General features: G+C 39.4%; 1 protein-coding gene across 1 annotated transcript in view; it reads left to right on the top strand.

The window, feature by feature from the left end:
• The window catches only part of nkain2 (sodium/potassium transporting ATPase interacting 2), a 180,714-nt gene extending 165,313 nt beyond the window's left edge, over nucleotides 1-15,401 (top strand). Inside the window, exons 6-7 of the mRNA XM_072441066.1 lie at nucleotides 5,556-5,637; nucleotides 14,403-15,401. Of these exons, the coding sequence (XP_072297167.1) occupies nucleotides 5,556-5,637; nucleotides 14,403-14,412 (92 nt within the window). The 3' untranslated portion in view covers nucleotides 14,413-15,401. The remainder of the gene's footprint in view (nucleotides 1-5,555; nucleotides 5,638-14,402) is intronic.
• Nucleotides 15,402-19,188: the final 3,787 nt, after the last annotated feature.

Below are 19,188 nucleotides of genomic sequence, written 5' to 3' on the forward strand. Positions count from 1 at the left end.
TTCTTTGTAGAAAATTTACACCCTCAAAATTTATTTTGCAGTTATAATATTTGACACTATAGGTAACTTTGTATTTTCCCCATATGCGGTGTAGGGCATAGTCTGAGTGTGAGACAAAAGGTGTTTTTGCACATAACAGTAACAAGAACAACTCAACTATGTTAGGAATGCATAAGTATTTTTTCCTAACTTCTTTTTAGCTCTGTAAACCATGGCCACCATGGCTGTGATTCACAAAAAGCTCGAACAAATAATGAAATTAACAATAAAAGATAATTATTCACAGTTATTTTAGATTAACTGTATTTTTGGCGCTACAAGTTAATTACATTGTCCATCAAAAAAGTCTGTCTAAGTGAGAAAAAGAATGAAACATATTTTCCAATAAAGTTAATTATTATTAGCGGTATTATTAACGTATTTGTGTTAACAGAAAGTTCCCTGATCTTGCCCCTGAGCAGGAGCTAAAAAAGTCATAGTTCCTGCGCTAAAGCTTATGGAGCCACGAGACAAAAAAGGTTGTCTATCTTTATGACAGTAAATATTGAATAAGTGATATATCACAACAACATTCTAATGAAATGTGTAAAATCAATGTGATAACCTTGTATTTATTGCAGCAGGTCTGTCAGCATCAACATGATGGAGAAGTGCACCTGGGGCCGTGTCTTGAATTATTCCATTAAAGCAGACTAGACCGTCACGGCGATCAATATCTAAGCATGTCTTATTCAGCACAGGAATCAGCACACAGTTTGCCCCGCGCATTAATATTAATAGCTTATAAATGCATTGGGAATCTGGAGAACGTCCCACAAATGCAACACGTTTATCTGGCAGGGAAATGTATAGACAATTTAAATATATATTCAGAAATTCAGTGTATTCACAATTCACACTTGTATATATGCCATTGGGTCCACCTTTATATCCTTTATATCCACCTTTATATCATGGAATTTCACTGCTTTTTTGTTCAGATTCTTTGTCCTTGGGGTAATTTGTTTTTTCAACAATGGAAAACAACCATAAGACAATTAATCATTCCTTGGTTTCTGATCAATAGTTAAAGCCCCACGTGCAACTTTTAGCCCCTAAAAAATAGACTTAAATAAAGAAGTTTTTATTGCTCACATTTCTTTTTTGTCAAACTGTCCATGGAATAGTGCAGGTCACATGCCACCCCCAGAAAGTTACACCGTGTCCTTTTAAATAAATTGGAATCATTTTATTTCAGAATCAGAATCAGAAGGTTTATTGCCATTGTCAGTGAACAAAATTCACAAACTTGCCTCAGCGACACGGTGTAATATGAAACAAGTAATAAGAGCAAAAAACTATGATAAAATAAGTCATGCATAAAAACAAAATGTTACTAAATGGGCCGGTCAAAAAGTGAGTTGTTTTACAGTCAAATTCGATGACATAAATGGATAGCACTTGTGTTGGTATGACAACGAAGGTCAGATCCTTTATTACTATATGATACTAAATAAATGGCTGGCGAAATAATCTTAGTTTAATTCCCACAGAACACAGTTAAAAGTCTGCTTTGTTAATGAGCACATCCATTAGTAACATAGACATAGACATTGGTTCTTTTGAGTGACCATTAAGATAAAACATACCTGCAGGCTCGCAATTTGGCAACCATTGCAACGTGGCGCCCAATTATCTGGCTAATTAACCCGAGTATTACAATACGATGAAAAGTAAAGACAATTTAAATCCCTTTAATCTCGCTGCAAACTGTTTTCTCACTATCGGGAACATCTTTTTTTTTATTTTTCGCCACAAATCTTAATTCCCACCTCTCTTTTTCCTCCCGCAACGGCGCGACTGCAGCTCGAGCCGTGGCTGTAGAAAAGCCGCTTTAATGCATGCTGAACAATAATGTGTGCGCGGTGTACGGGAAAAGGCGCTCTGGGTGAAGGAGCTCGAACCCACAGAGGAGCCATGAAGATTCGGAGTTGCTGAGAAAGCTAATTACGGTGATAATTATTCAGCCCGTGTGTGCGCTTGTGCGGGAGAGCGGCGTGGAGTGGCAGAGAGGGGGAGATTAATCATCATTTTCACTGCTGTGTCTGTCTCAGGGCTGCAGACAAGTCCCTATCAAATACACAGGTGCATAATCGAGTAAGAAACAAACACGCACCGAGCTGAGCGGGAGGTAGACGCACGCACAATATAAGCCAAGGGCAGAATAAAGGAGTGCGCAGTGGCTCTACATAGAAATAATGGCACTCTTTTGTTGCTGTTGTTGTGTCCGTTTTGGCTAGCAATTCTGTGTTACTCTCAATACTTAATGCTTTTTAGTTTCTAATCATCAGACATCATTCCTGTACTCAAAGTTGGGTTTTAATTGTTTCCTGCAATTTGAGTTAGTCCTGTGAGTGCTCAGAAAAAATACCTGTTTTCACCCACCTCCTATGTCCGCCCACTTCCCTGTTCCCTGGTGGTGATTATATGAAAAAAAGAGTCCGGGTGATAAATGTTGGGTTCTAAAATGTAATGTTGCCACTTATAACTATAAAAACATGTCAATGACAATCTGTCTCTTGTTTTAGTGAAATGTCACGATGAAGAGGCGGAGCTTATCACAAGTCAATGGACCTGTTTTTATAATTAAGCTGTTTTAGATCAGTCTATTGAAGTTTCAATCAATATTGAAGTTTAGAGTGAACAAAATGTAAAATGATTAAGGTATCTATTTACTTTATACTTCAATATGAAATACCTTTAACCATCTGGACCAGCAGATTCAAAGTGTCACTGTAAACAGTGTAAACACTGTCAAGCTTTCATCAGTATTTTTGGACGTTCAGCTAAGCTCGCATTTGATCCACTACAGTTTTAAACTTTTAACCATGTTGTAGGGCTATATTCACTGAGAGATTTCAGTGCTTCTTCAGCTCAATCCTTTGCAAGTCAAGGCCATCTGCTGTCTCATTGAAGGTTTTTTCTCCACACATTACTGACTTGTACGTTAACATGTGAGACTAAACTTATAAGTTGCAACATTAATGTTACCATAACAAAACAAGTTTGTATAAAAGCAGGAATGACGTGTGATAGAAGGTTGTCTGGCTCATTAAACAGTTTGATAAATGTAAACCATGATGCAGGGCAAGCAGATCCAGGTGCATTTATGTTATTGCTGCAGTCAATACGTTGGAAAGTGAATGAGCACTGCCTTTGTCATCTCACCAGGCTGGTGGATCGGATATAAACAATGAAGGTGCCATTTTTGTCAAATATTTTGTCAAAAGATTTTAGGCAATAAATATGCAAATGCAATATTGGAAATGCGTTTTGAGAATATTTAAATCATTCAGGCATTATTCAAACTCACAAAGCCAAACTCACAAATCCCTATAATGCATTTTGCTCCATTGTCATTTTACGACTTGTCATTAGTTCTTCCCGTTGGAGAAGAACATTCCTCCCAAATCATTCATGAACAGCACGTTTCCCTTCTTTAATGCAGCTGTTCTCAGCGGAGACGAATTTTGGGGGGGGTCCATTTTCTCTTGTTCAAAGGGTCGAGAGCGGGCTGTGCTCAGACTATTTGACTGCAGCATGAATCAGCAGGAAAACTCTTACAGTTCACACCGGGCTACATTCTTAACAAAAGGATCCGCACAAAGAGAGGAAGTATATCAAGCGTGGCCAATGGATGGGTATTGTCTGGTGGAAAAAACTGTAATGAAGCGAATGATCCTAAAACACAGCTCTGGTTAAACAGACAGACGGAGGCAGTGTGTGTTGTCCCGGTGAGTGCGGTAATGAAGATTTCACACGCATACATTAAGCGGATAAAGCAGGAGAGATATGCAAGGTTTATTGGGAAGTGACGGCGAGGAACTCTGTGGAAAGTTTTAAAGCTCCATTATTACGGCGCTCCAACTTTTCTGAGCTTTTAACCAAGTTCTAATGGCGTTTGCATTTCAACAGCAACATAACCTGAGTAGTGTTTTGTGTCATTCATGTGGGCAATTCTTTATGCAACTCCAACTATATGTAGAGATTTGATTCTAGAAACCAAGTGGTACACCGCCTCCAACACTGCCAATGATGCTACTAACAGCCTTTTGAACCTTTCACTTCCCACGGTTGCCAGAAGAGGGTGACTGACAGCAGTAGAGCAAAGTGAAAATTAAAGCGCTCCAGAGACATTTTCGTTTTCAGTCACAAAATGTAAAGCTGTATTGTAAGGGCTCCAGAAATGCCTGTTATAAAGCAAGTACTAGAGCCTGTATCGCGATGTTCATCCGACAACGATTCATAGAGTTTTGTGTTAAAATACATTGAGTCACCTACTACTACGAGAAATCTTGAAGTGATCCAAATATTCAAAATATGTGCAGATAAACTGAAATATAAGCATTGTATTTCAAGGAGAACTAGAAAAGATTATAGATATTTTAGCCTTTGAAGCAATACTTATGTCGATCACTTCACCATAAAAGGGTTTGTATAGAGGACATGAACACTGCTGTTCTTTGCATTTGGTCAACATCATCATCTGTGACTCCCCCATCACATACTTCAATGAACCAAGACCAAATTGTACAAGTAATTGCCAAATTTGTATTATCCAAAGTCCCAATGCCCTTAAACGGCTGCAGGCTTTGACTGTCGCTCTGCTGTAAATCTTTGACAGTGACTTGCATGTCCTGTTTATTAATTGAACGTACGTTGACTGCATATTGGGAGATCCATGTAATGAATCTGTAATGCTCAGTAAAACCTATGGATTGCTTTCAAATGAAGCATGTATTACTGTCAGTTCCTTGGTTTTGTTGTTGTGAGCTGTAACAGGCCCCATATAAACTGCAGGAGTGAGCATATATTTTCACTAAAAGAAAGTGGAAACGCCTGGCAGCATTTATTCACCAAATTACCCACAATACAGCTCATTTTACTGCCTGCTTGCTTAGTAGTAATTCAACTGGACAGTGTTTGCTTACTAAGGTGTATATTTTAATTAGCCTGTGTTTTGTGCCCTCCAAGCTGAGCCTAAGATCTAAAGAATCCATAAGAGCCCAATTATATTTTCACCACAAGGCACCGCTTTGCCACGCCTATTTGCTTTCTTGTTTACCAGCATCGCCTTAATGTATAGTGTCTTTTATCTTGGCAATGACAGCTTCAGCATTGTACTTGATGTTGCAAAATCTGGCTGAATAAATAGGAAAAAAGTATGCCACTGATCAAGGCTAGGAAGTACCCTTTTATGAGCCTGCACTACATCAAAGTGAGGGGGAAGAAATAGTTTCCCAGCTTCAAAAGTCCATGTTGGCTGTCTGAAAATCTGGAAGGCAAACCACCTGCTGGCAGCTCACGCCGCGCAAACGTGTTGAGGGCTCCTAGATAATTTAGCAGTTAAGAGTATTCTCGAGGCTTAAATATATCACCGCAAAAGTCCTCGCTGCTAAAAATAGATTGGCGGAGATGTCTTCACAGATTGAAATCGAGTTTGGGTGTTGTAGAAATTGCCGGCGAATCAGGGCGCAGTCTAATTAATGGTGTTTTCTCTGTGTGTTTTTGTGCAGTTGATTTTATAGGAGGCTTCGATTCGTACGGTTACCAGGGGCCCCAGAAGACTTCCCATCTGCAGCTACAGCCCATGTACATGTAAGTATGCATCATCAATGTAATTATATGTAGTTCAGATGAATGTGTTTTCGTTTGAAGTGAGGGCAATGTAAGGTTAGTGTGGTAGGATGGCAGCAGTCTGTAAGAGAGAGTAGGCACTGGAGATGCAGTGAAGAAAACACCTCAGATATTACTTTTACTGGTCTATTCAAATAACCAATCTTATCTTTGTTTAAAGGTGCACTATGTCCTTTTTCTAATGGAGTGTCCACCACCTGCTTGTCTCCATGGAGACATGGAATGTTCCACAGTATTAGCATTAAACATATTTACTGTGCATTTCTTCTATAACAGGAGTAATACTGTACCTTTATTATGCATTCTTACTGCGCATGCTTGCCTCTCCACAGATCTGACTTGGTAGTATCACCTGCTTGTCTCCATGGAGATAGATAAGTTTAATGCCATACTGTGGATGGACCGTTCCACAATAACAGTCCCAAGATGGTGGTGTTCCCTGTAGCAGCATATTTGATCTCAATATTTACGAGAATAGCATGAAACGACTTTACACAAATAAACCAATAAAGGGGACAGCATCAAACACACAGACTTTCACAGTTCAACCATAGTTGTCTGGAAAGTCCAGAATGATGTTTCTCTGTATAAAATCAATATCAGTCAAGTCACTGATTTCATCTCCCCAATTTCAGAGGGGCGTGATTTACAGGTGGATTAGCCAATCAGGGACAAACATGGTCTGTCTGTATCTCCTTCACTGGAACTCCTCCAGGTTTCTACGCTTTTTTCCCAAAGAGGTTTTTTTTGTAGTTTTTCCTGGCCGAGAAGGAGAGTCTAAGGACAGAGGACCCTGGGACATCGTCCCTCGCCACCACAGACATTGTCTGACTTCATCGCCACCACAGACATTGTCTGACTTCATCGCCACCACAGACATTGTTGATTCATTTCTCCCTGTGGCCCTCAGAGGCAACTGTTGTTGTGATTTTGGGCCTTACAAAAATAAATTGATTTGATTGATTTGATTTGTATCAAAACAAATATGTTCGATCACAAGCAAAAATGAAAGAAAGAAAAAAAATCACAGGAACTGAGCACGAGGTGCGAGAGGTTTGATTTAGTTCTAAATGACAGGAGACTGATGAGCTCCTCTGTTTCACTGAAATAAACAAATCTGATTGCACGGTTTTGTTTGTCTCGAGGAGGAAGCGGCGACTAGACCCACTCATGGTAAAGAATATGAGAAGTGTGTATTCTGGATCCCTGTCCACAACCACAGTGTCATCCCATGTTTGTTTGTCAGGGACCCACTGTCTATAGGAACTACATATAAATAGCTTTTGACACACATCACAGTTGTTCTCGCTGCAAAACATGTTCAGAGCAACAGTGCAATGTCCTTCTAACTGTTATTTTTTCGGCCCCAGTTTCAGTCTAAAATAGAAGAAGCAGGTGACGTGGAAGGTGACGCCAGCGCTGATGCAAGTGTCAAATGTGGCAAATTTAAGAATTATTTGACATTGACAATTGGGAAAAATAAAACGTATAATGGCGGTCAAATAAATCTATAGACCTTAGGGAGAGTGCTCTGTCATAACCCCATCTTTAAGTAAAAGTAAAAAGGCCATCTAGTAAGTATAAAATCGTAATAAAAAGTACTGATCACAACAGTAGACTCACACACTTTTCAAATGATTATGTTTAAAGGTTTGATAGGGGAATAATCAGTAATTTATTGTTGTTATTATAAGGGTTATGGTCATTTGTTTGTCTGGTCGGCTGGTGAGACTGTACAACAGCTGTGTCTGAACTGAACCTGAGACTTTATTACTATTGATTGTAATGTTTAGCAGTTCTATTTCATTTTTCATTTATTATTTAGTTATCAGTTTTTCTTTGTTACCAGACGCCTGAATTTCTCTTAAGGGGAATAAATAAAGTATCTATTTATTTATCTATGTATTAATTACCCCACAGTTAGCCCTGGCTTAAACACAGCACAATAAAACAATGGTGACATGGTATTATTTTGTAAACGTATGAATCCATTCCAATCCAGTTCACTTTAGTTATACATACACAACATATTTTATGAGCGGAAACATTTCTGCACAGAATGCTTTATCTCATCCTCTACAATTTGTCAAACGGGATCTTGCAAAGAGAAAGAGTAGTAAAATCACTCATCCTTTAGTATTACTGCATGTGTCACTGTTGCACTCCAAATTACATTGACTAAGTGTGTTTTTCATACAGACATGTTTAAGTGCTACTGTATATGATGCAGACGTCCAAGCTTCTCCAATGTGGGACAATAAAGTATTTTTATTTGGTTTTATGTATTGAATCCAATTTAAAATACCGGTAAGCAGATATGTGTTATCTTACTTGTTATAATAAGCAAAGTATCAATCCGTGTAGCCTGCATCAAATTGTGCAGTACATGTTATAAAGCATTGTTTTGATCATCTTTTAAAAATATTTTTTGGCTCAATACAAAGCAGTTATTTTCAGCATGTTTGTTCCATCTGAATCCAACTTTTAAGTCTAGTTGAATAAAAAAATATCTGTTTTGGCTACAGGGCACTTTTTGAAATAAGACATTAGGTAATTTGGTATGAATTCTAATAAACACCGCTTTTGAATAATCTAATCGTTCTTAAACTAACAATCATCGGAACAATTCCTGTTTGCAATATTTGTATCGCAGTTACATCTCAACACAGATCTATTTTATATCATTTGAAGTCTGTTGATATTTTTGGTTGTTGCACTGGCCCAGATGCTTCTCCAACAGAGCCCATAAAATGCAAATACCATCTTAAAACATTAAATAACATAATAATAGCACCTCCTGTTATTTTTTTTCCCACTTTCACCTTATGTACCTGCTGCACTGAGTGAAATCAACGATGCTGACATTTAAACTAGATACATACTTTTTAATCCTACATAATTATGAACCGCGGAGAGCATTTAAGGACTCATGAGAAAAAGGTCTAAACTGGTAGTTAATTATGTCAGGCTTAAGCAGGCAGTTTGTGTCTGCATCTGGCTATGAGAGCGTTACTTATCAGCTCAAGGTCTCATCAGCCGAGACTTCTCAAGCATTGGAGCGCGATCCTTCACAAGTTAAGTTGAAAAAGTGCTTTATCCTTGTCGCTGCTGCTGCCGCCGCCGCTACTGCTGCTGCTGCTGCGTCTCTCGGCTGTCGTTGCCGAAAAACGGAAATGGATTTTGTAGTTTGCATCCTACAGTCGTACACGGCAGATCCTCGCTCGTCATGTAGTGATTTCCCCGAGACTGGAGGCATGGATTTCAATTTCACCGGGAGCTATTCTTAGAGTCTGGGCCGAGCCAATAGGAAATCATAAAATGCGTCTGAGTCCGGGGCTTAGGCGTCCCCCGCATCAATCTCGCTGTCTGTCCTGAGAAAAGCAGCACGGCCAGGCCAGATAATGAGCGCGTCGCTGATGTGGACGGGACAGCTGGTCAATAAGGGTTCTCATCAGGACGAGAGGTATCCCAAACGTGTACTTGAGTAAGGAACGGAGAGGGTTTTTGCAGTGGCTGAATCCCTGCTCACTGCACCGCTAGTGTCCCTGTGTCACTTCTCAAGACACTTCCCCTCATTGTCCTGTATAATTACGGCTTCGTTAGACATTTCTTCTGTCATGGAATTAGACATACACCGATGCTATTCCGTAACACATTGAGAACACAATTCAACTTAGAATATGAAACGACACAGAAATATCAGACATTTGTATGGCATGCATGGGAGAAAACGCGGGGACTGTGTCAGCCAAGCCGTTGTAAGGAGCCTGGCTGACCCTCCTGCGTCTCACACGTTTTTTCCCATGATGGTTGGTTTTATTAGATATTCTGGAATAGGCGGGTCACATTTCTCATTGGTCAGCCTCACATCAAGGCACTTGGTATTTTTCCGTAGAGATCAAGCCTTGGGTAAACATTACCCAAACTCCTCTGGGCTGTCACCCCCCCTCCTAGGGTAAACATCCTTTGGCCCATCTTTACGACCCCTTCACAAATGCAGTTTGTCACACACCCGCTCTTCTCTTAGACTAATGATGCAGATACAATATCACTATTATGCAGATAAATTACATCACAGAAATATAATCATATATTCACATTTTATAACATCTTCGCTTGTGTTTTTCTTGTGAGCTTGTGCTGCGTTCCAGTTTTCGTGGCGGAAAAGCAATCACCGATATATTTATTACAGTAATGATTCATCACAAGTAATAAAAACTAGGAAAGTGCTCAATAATCCAAAGTGTGGATCCATTTAAGTTATTACATTTATAGATTGTGAGAGAGATTTTTTGTTTTTGACATTAGCTTTGCGTAGACGTTAGCAGCATTAGCAGCATTAGCATAACAGAGCGTTTATAACTGCAGAGGCTTCGGTTTTTGACCTTCACCAAACACATAGGATGTTCTAACTCGGGCTCTGAAATGTTCTTCAAGCAGGAAAGATGTAAAAGTGTTCCAGTTTAAATTGTACAAGTCGTAACAGCGGAAGATCCGACCTCCGGGGACGACTTGAATGCACCATTAAGCATGTCCCTTAAAAACTGCTTTGTTAGCACAAGTGTTCTAAATCTGTAGCGTGTGTACTGTAGTGAATGTGAGGCGATTGGGACCGTCAGGAAGTAATACTACTAGCATTACTGCCATTGTGACATTTAGCAAGTCACTTTACCCATCTCCTTGCCTATTTAAAGGTTGAATGGACGATTTTTTTGACCAAAATCTGAGTCTCATTTCCTCGTGGCGTGGACTGCCGATTAGTCCTGCCACGTATCAATCATAAAACGCACCTACCGCTCACCTGCAGCCGCGTGCGGCTCGTCCCCACGAGCAGCACGTTTCCAGTGTCTAAGCGCATTGATCTATCATAATATAGTTCCCTCAGTGTGCGGGACAAAATGAAGGCGGAGAAAGACAGTTCGAGCTGACTCATAAGAAGACGGAAATCTACGGGAGACGAGAGATGCGCTGTGATCCATCGCGCTTATAAACAAACGCACGTGTGTGTTGTATCAGTCCACACGGGGGAGTGCGCATGAGCACTTCCGCCTTTAAGTTATTGTAACATTGTGGATGAAAAATAGACTACTGTAAAACAAGTGATAAGCTTGTAAAGTTTGACTTACAAATATAAACCAAAAGTAATATCACATCCAACTTTAGAGCACTTCAAAAACAACAAAAGCTGATGAATATTAATAACTACCGTATTTTCCGCACAATAAGGCGCACTTAAAAGCCTTTAATTTTCTCAAAAAACTACAGTGCGGCTTATAATCCAGTGCGCCTTATATATGGAAGAATTCTGGCTGTGTTTACTGACCTGGAAGCGATTTTGTGTGGTACACGTTTTGTTTTGCTTAATGCGCCTTATAGTCTGGTGCGCCTCATTTAAGAAAAATGATCGAAAAGGACCATTCATTGACACTGCGCCTTATAATCCAGTGCGCCCTATAGTGCAGAAAATACGGTACTAATAATCTCTTCTAACCTTAGACCCGATGCCATCAAGGTCAAAAAGTACATAGCAAGTATAAATATCCAACGTGTACAGTATAAATAGTACGCAAAATGATATTCAATTTTAACTAAATTGTTTTAACATTGATTATTATGTCAGGAATTAGATTTTAATTTGACAGCTGGCTCAAAAAATGGTAGGGCAGAAGGAAAATGCATTCAGTTTCAACCCCTGATATATTCATGGTGTTGTTCTACTGTTAATATAAAGTTATTTGGAATTCACAGCGTTACATTTTACACAATTGCCACAACTTTTTGGACGTTGCATCAAAGGGTCTGTGAATAAGAGAGACCCAGGTCATAATATAACGAGCTAAAGAAGAGAAACTCAGAGTGATGGATGAACCTTGGGCCTAAACAAAGCCCAATAAAGGAGCACTGTGTAGTTTTATACGTCCCCTGTGGAAAACACAACATAGATCATAAATCATGGACTATGGGAGATAATAGATGCACTCGCTCTGCCCACACAGATATGGCTGACCTGACCATATGATCTGATGGACAGCTTATGCAGCAAACCACGCGGTAAAAGAGACCCAAACGCCATCAATATGCTATCATTGTTCCCCAGCTGTTTCTGCCGTGCGCTCCTGTTTATTGGCTCTGGCCAGAGGGACCAATAAAAGGCATCAGCTGCACCATCCCGAAGGAGGACGGAAGAGCCTCTGTTACTGAGGCAAACTCACTCCCACCCACACGCCACGCACAAAATAACTTTACAACAATTACCGCCGGCAGGATTTGTAACAATATGCACTTGTTTCTGGAGAACATAAAACCCTAATTACTAGTGAACTGAGAGAAAAGTTGCGCCTATAAAAAAAAAAAAAAGATATAACTACAGAAAGCAGTGCTAAAAGAGTGGTTCGGTTATTTTGGGGGGAAACAAGTGCCGTAGCCTTTTGCCTAGTGGGTTTTATAATGGAGAACAATAGCCAAGCCACCTCATGCAAGTGAGCAGTAGCTTTTGAATCCAGATCATTTTTGGGGGGCAAATTTGAAACCACTCTGCCAAACATCTCAGTCAATAAATATACTAGAATGAAAAGACCTGTTTTCATGTGTTTTTATAGCTCAGACAATGTATTGTGTCAGCGTATTTCCCTGACTCGTAACATGCTGCTTGTCTCAATGGATGTTCAGCAGTACGGCTTTTAACTTACTTTTTATCTTTTTGAATTCCCATACAAGCGTTTGCCCCTCTGGGAACGGATGCCACTTTCTATACTAATGCCCCAGACTCTGATCAGTGGTGGTGACTTTAACCTGCACGTTCAGCTCACGACGCACCGGTAAAACAATACATTACATAGTCTTTTTATTGTATTTTGTGTGCAATAGTTTGTGTTTTGCAGATTATGAATGCATTACTATCCTAAAATACCTAAGTACTACATAAAATATCCCTGTAGTTTGTTTTTATAATATCTTTCTTGAACGAGTAGTCTGAACTCTGAACAGACACTGCATCCATTTTCCCTTTAAGACTCTGGAGACACCGTTATCTTTTCTGCATCGTGAAGCAACCATCACAGGCTCATAATTTAGCTCTTGATTGTGACTAATGATTAGCTTCAAATGGTGAAAATGAGTAGGAAATTTTCCCCAATAAGCCTAGTCACTGAAAAAAGACATATCGACGCTGTGTAATTAAACGCTGGGTGAAAGCGAGGCCATCGGTTCCAATAAAACAGCTAACATTTATAATGTGTCAACAGAGAAATTGATTGGTCGGTCGTAATTTTTTTTCCCGCTTTGAATGTTTACAATATGGTGGGCCTCATTATACTAAATGTAACCACACGCTTTCATCTTGGGCTGTTTATAAGCCATAGTGTATGTACTGAGAGGGTTATAGTGCTAAAAGTGTATTCTAATAACAGAAAAAAATTGAAATAAATGACTTTCCTCATTATTTACAAAGGGGATTTTAATGCAGATATATTTTGATCTCATAAGTTGCACATGTGGGTCCTCCTTTGGGCTTTTGTTTGAGGTTGGTGACACAATATTAGCTTTGGTATTGACTATAGAGGAACCTAGCTCACTTCTGAAGCTATATCAAAGAAGTCATGTTCTTGTGAGCGCAGTAGACTTTCTTCAATGGTACCCTTTATGAAATAGCAAAGGAAATTGCTTTTAAGGGAGACAAAAGACGCCAGATCAATACGACACTTCAACACACAGAGTGAAAGAGGTTTCAAGCAACTTATATGTAAATTAACCATTGTATTTTTACATGAAATATTGATGTCATTGTACAAGATGCATTAGTAATATTTAATAACCTGTTGCTTAATTTTGATTTAAAGAAAGTAGGAACAAAGTAAACTCTTGCACTGGTATGCCCTGGGTAGAGCAGGGTCGAACCGGGTTGGTGTAGTTCTTGTAGTAGTAGTAGTATTAGTGGTGGCGGTGGTGGGAAGAATACTTTGAAAATGTATTTAGTTACAGAATATGGAATTACTGTTACTTGTTTCATAGTTTGTGATGCATTTATTTAAAAGATAAAAAAACTTTCCTAGAGAAGGAAACATTGCACATGGTAGAGTGCTCGTCTTCTGATCCAAAGGTCGGCGGTTCGACTCCCTGTTCGGTCAGAGCGGTCAGATCCACTGGCCCGCAGCTGCCTCATGTGAATACTGCCGTTGTGTCCTTGGGCAAGGCACTTAACCCAACCCGCCCCCAGTGTCTGTGTACATCTGGTGTGTGAATGTGCGTGGATGGGTGACTGGTTCCTTGACGTAAAGCGCTTTGAGTGCCTTGAAGGTAGAAAAGCGCTATATAAATGTGACCATTTACATGCACTCACTACCGTATTTTCTGGACTATAAGTCGCACCTTTTTTCATAGTTTTTTTTTGGGCTGGTGCGACTTATACTACCGTGCGATAGTCCAGAAAATAAAGTATGATTGCTGTGTTTCTACGCACTGGAATACAGCTTCTCAAAACTGTTATTCTGATATACACAACATAACACCACATAATATAATAGTTTTTGTCATATTCTATAGTTGTAATAGCAGTAGTAGTATTAGCAGTTGTAACATACAAGTACTAAACCATACATAGTTGTTCTGTGTGAGTGGAAGTGGACAAAGGACTGAAAGAAGGAGATTAAGAGTTGACATGTTTATAGATGAACTTGCCTTCACTAGCTTTGACATGATTTTGCCCTTGCCTCTGTTTGTCTGTGCAGGTCGAAGTAACCCCAGCCTCCCGTTGGACCAGTCACCATCGCTTAACATCCTGCTTCTGCTCCTTTTTTACCACGAGACTGAACAAAAAGTCAAGTGTACAACCCCCTACAGTGCTGACTTCTTCTTCTCCTCCCTTTGCTCTATGTGCTGTGTGGTAAACTGGAGTCTGGCCATTTCCTGATCAAACACTGCCCCCTGTGGATCAGACCTGGACACTGCATTTGGGGCCAGACTTGTTTTCTGCATTATGAAGGAAACCAAAGTTGGGAAGACACACATGGGTTTTAAACCTATACATGTTACAGTCAAGCCATCACTCAACAAAGCTTGTGAAATGTACAGTATTGGTATCTTGAGTGCAGATAAGCATGACCAAAGAGTTCGGACACACATGGACAATAAAAACAACTTTACATTGACAAATCCGTACAGATCTAAACAAATGATGGAATGTCACCTCTTTTCATTGCTGTGAGCACTCTCGAGATGGATGATATCTTCTGAATGTGAAAACACATGCATGTACAGAACGCAGACTCCATTGTTACTAATAATGTGAATCTTAACAATGTTTACAATAGAATTTCTGTCTTGTGGAAAGGAAACAGTAGAACAATAGGCATCCCAGGATAGGACAGGCCATAGGTTATGTGCTGCAGTTTCCCAGAAGCCTTGAGATGTTCCCTGCCATATACTACACATAGTTTTATTCAGAACAGGTACAATGACAGTCATATATAGCCTCAGCAGGCTGTGGTGCGGTTCACAAGTCAAAAACTCATTCAGCCTCTTCACTACTAACATAAGTGTACTCTTATAAATAAACAGGTGCATATAAAACTCCCTCCCCAAATAGACAATCACAAAGTGGCCTGAATAATAGTTGACTGACATTGATGTTGTCAGAAAGTTGACTTTAGGGGTGTAACGGTACATTTATGTTCTGATTTTTATTGAATTGAATTATCCAAATATACACATACAGGCACATTCTGACATAATGGTTCTATTGTAGTAGTAAATGTAGACGTAAAATAATGTTTTGTGTTATTATTATTAGTTTTACTGGCTCCAGAGCTAACAACATTTTGGTTGTAGCTCTACAATGAATGTAGCTACATGGCTCTGTTAAGAGCTCTATTACAATTATTTATTTTTGTTTTGTGTATTTAATATACCAGTAAGTATTATTTATAATTAATTAATGTATTCTTTTTGCACTATTATTGTGTACCATTACATCCCTAGTGTGCTGAGAAATACTCTAATGGAGCTATAAGATAGTTGTGATCTTCCAGAAATATTATAGTACAAAACAGAAATAAGTAAGCATCCTCAACATTTACCTGATTCCTGACTGTGAAGTGCCAACACCAGAAAAACTCCCTCCTCAGTATTATAAGTCCACTCATTGTGCATTCCATATTTAAACCCACGATGAAAATGGCTTCTAACCCTGTCCCTTTTCACTCTGCAAAAAAGATCCCTTTGTAAAATGTGACTTTTGTTTGTCTTGTGATCATCGGACCAAACATTCGAGGCCTTTTGTTTTCCAGACAACTTTGACATTTCTTTATTGTGAAGGGAAAGTGTATTTTGGGACGGACTAACAGCCTTTTCACAAACTTGATCTCAAAGTCCACCCTCCTTCACTCGCTGTACGTGGCTTCGTTTTGAAACAGATCAATGGGTCACACTCGCTGGAGCCACAATCGACGAAACGATTACGGATGATTCGGAACGGCATTTGTGTGTTTGCATGAGGTGTGTGGAAACCTATTTAATCTCATGCCGCGTGTGACTATAAACTAGTTACTAAACGCTCCTCGACTCAAAGCCCTCAATGTGAACTCTGTGATCATTTCTAGACTATATGTAACAAGGAATGTCTGCAAGAGTTAAAGGAGAAAATAGCTACTGTAAAAATCTGTAACTTTGAACTTCTAGACGTTTTTTAATCACATGTGGCCGTGTTTACTGTTTTTTCTAGTTGACTAATACCGTACGATGTTGTGTACGTCAGTGGGATGTTTTATTTCTTCTAAGTGTACAGTGCTTTTTGATAGGAGAGATGAGAGAATTAGATGCACTATAGAAACATGTAATTCTATGTCGGAAGGTTGGAGAACAAATGGAGTCCAGCCGATGGTTAATTTAACATTATTAATTTATATTTAAATTGTCAACAAAGACTGCACATTGCTTTTTAATAAATAAAGTGATTAAAGATGGAGTGTCTTTGGGCTAAATTGCAGTGGAAAAGGGGGTTTAGTCACGGTGTCCATTATGTTCACAGGTTTAATTAAGAAACAGTGATGGCATTAGCAAATGAGTTTAATGAGTTTAATTAAAAATGAAAGGGACTAATTTACACTCTTTGAACTAAAGGTAAAAGGGATGAAAATACTGCTGTGGATCCTTGTGGTTGAATTACAGTGGGAATTTGTCAACATTTATAATGGAAAAAAGAAAGCCTGTTGCATTACAGATAAGATTTAGCCTTCCAGGAAACCTCATTTGGAGCAGAAAATTAAGACTCAATGTTATTTTTGCGCTAGACTGAACAAGATATAAAGGATAATTTCTTTAAACAAATAACATTTTGAAGTGTTTTAGTTTAAAATACTGCAACTATTTCCAACTAGCAGCTTATAAATATTCTAAATTGGGTCAAATCTTTGTATAAAGTCACTAAGACACAGATGCATGTTTTCAGGTGGAGGTGGGTTTGCTACCTGAATATCTCCATGGAGATGTCATTGCAATGTCTGGAAAGTTCCACAGCATTGCATTAACCTTAACTATCTCCGTGGAGACGAGCAGGTGACGCTGCCATACAAGTTACAGATCTGTGGAGAGGCCCTCACAGAAACAATGCAAGGTTTTTCTGAGCAATAAATGAACGATTGATTGATATGTTTAATGCCGTACCGTGGAACATTACTGGGAAGGCAGTTGCCATGAAGACACGCACTTGGAGCCCCACCAGAAATATCACGCGGTGCACCTTCAACTCATGAGCTTTCACACAAAGAGCTTAGTCGCTTTCATGAATGAACAGCTGTTAGATGAATGACAAAACTTTTACCGTTTTCATAAGGTCTTTAGCGCTCTTAATCACCTCTTTTTGTAAACCAAAGCCTTTAGGAAACAAATACAGTGCAGGGCCATTTACTTTTCGGAGCAGCGTGTCAATAAACATTAAGTCATGCTTTTATAAGTTTGTTCTGAAGTATGATTAGAGCTCACAAAATCTCTGTTAATCTCTTTCTTATGAGACTTTTGAGTTACGACCCAGAGCATACAGGCCCCTGAATATGCAGCTGATTAAATGTATAAATAATGGAAATGTCTGCTGGCAGTGTCTTTGTGGATTTGGAAATAGTACAATTTTGTAGGACAAATGCAACATCTGCAGCTTCATTAAATTGATTCGGCTTCAAGTGCCCCAGCTATTCATATTCTCATTTGTATGTGTGAGCAGCAATTTATAAAGGGGTTTGTGAACTCCTCGGCTATCAAAAATAAGCTTACATTAATGTGCATGTCCTCCCTAAAGGCTCTGGGCTGAGTTGTAATTGCTCACTTGTTCCTTAAAGAGTCTGTGTTAGTTTAAGGATTTCCACAGGTGACTGGCTCGAAGGTGACCGCCGGGAATATGGCAGGGCACGCGGCTGAGAAGACTTAATTTGAGCGACTTTGCCTGACACATTGCCAACCTTATTCCTTCTTAAGGGGGAAAAAGAGGACGCTTCAGAGAGAGAGAGAGAGAGAGAGAGAGACAGTATTCTAGTGGGATTCAGCGTTTCTTGTCGGGCCAAGTGAGTCCAGTACTTCAGGGCTGCGAAGACTAATAATTTTAATCAACATATTACTGTAAACAGGATTTTAACAGGGCTGCATAGATTGAAAACTGACTCAGAATTGATTTCAGCAGCAGCTATGGGCCTGAGGGAGGGCCTGTGTTGTTGTATTACATGGACTTGGTGTCAAACATTCGAGGACTATGGCTGAACATTGTACCTTTAAACTGTATTTGTATTTTAAAATTCAATTACATAGCGAAGCGCAGATAATTGAATCAGTCAAAGCAGTTTGGACAATCTAATAGTGTAATAAAAACCCATAAAAACAACAATATAGGGCACAACACGGCAATTTATTGTAACAGACAGTGTATCGCAATATTTGTAACTAAGCTTTAATTTTGTGATGTGTATTGCAGTTATACAGCTGCTGAATACTGCATTAAGGCTGAATCTGTTGATCGGGAAAGTCTCATAAATCAACTGTGTTTTCACATTAAGACCATTGTGGGCACATAATAAAGGGCATGAGATTCAATGGTGAGTGGTGAAATTTTCTAGCTATGTAAGAACTATAAACACCTGAGAGTTGCTACGGTTTAATAACAAATATAGAAGTCTACAACTTTGCAAAATTTTTAGATTGTACATCTAAAAGAAGAAAATCAAGGAAAACAATTGTTGACAACCAGCTAAACAACAGCAACGCCCACATTAATCACTGACACAGACTTTGGCATCAGACACACTGACATTATTACTTTCCTCTCCTTAAAGGTGGTATGGACGATTTTTTTCAGCAAATTTTGTATCATATTTCCTCGTGGCGTGGATAAATCATTTGTCCTGCCACGTATCAATCATAAAACGCACCTACCGCTCACCTGCAGCCGCGTCAGGCTCGTCCCCACGTTTCCGCGTGCCTAAGCGCATGGATCTATCATAATATAGTTCCCTCAGTGTACGGGGCAAAATGAAG

This window comes from Eucyclogobius newberryi, unplaced genomic scaffold (assembly GCF_026437365.1).
Source record: "Eucyclogobius newberryi isolate DKJ021-1_F unplaced genomic scaffold, fEucNew1.0.hap1 SCAF_1, whole genome shotgun sequence".
Classification (NCBI taxonomy): domain Eukaryota; kingdom Metazoa; phylum Chordata; class Actinopteri; order Gobiiformes; family Gobiidae; genus Eucyclogobius; species Eucyclogobius newberryi.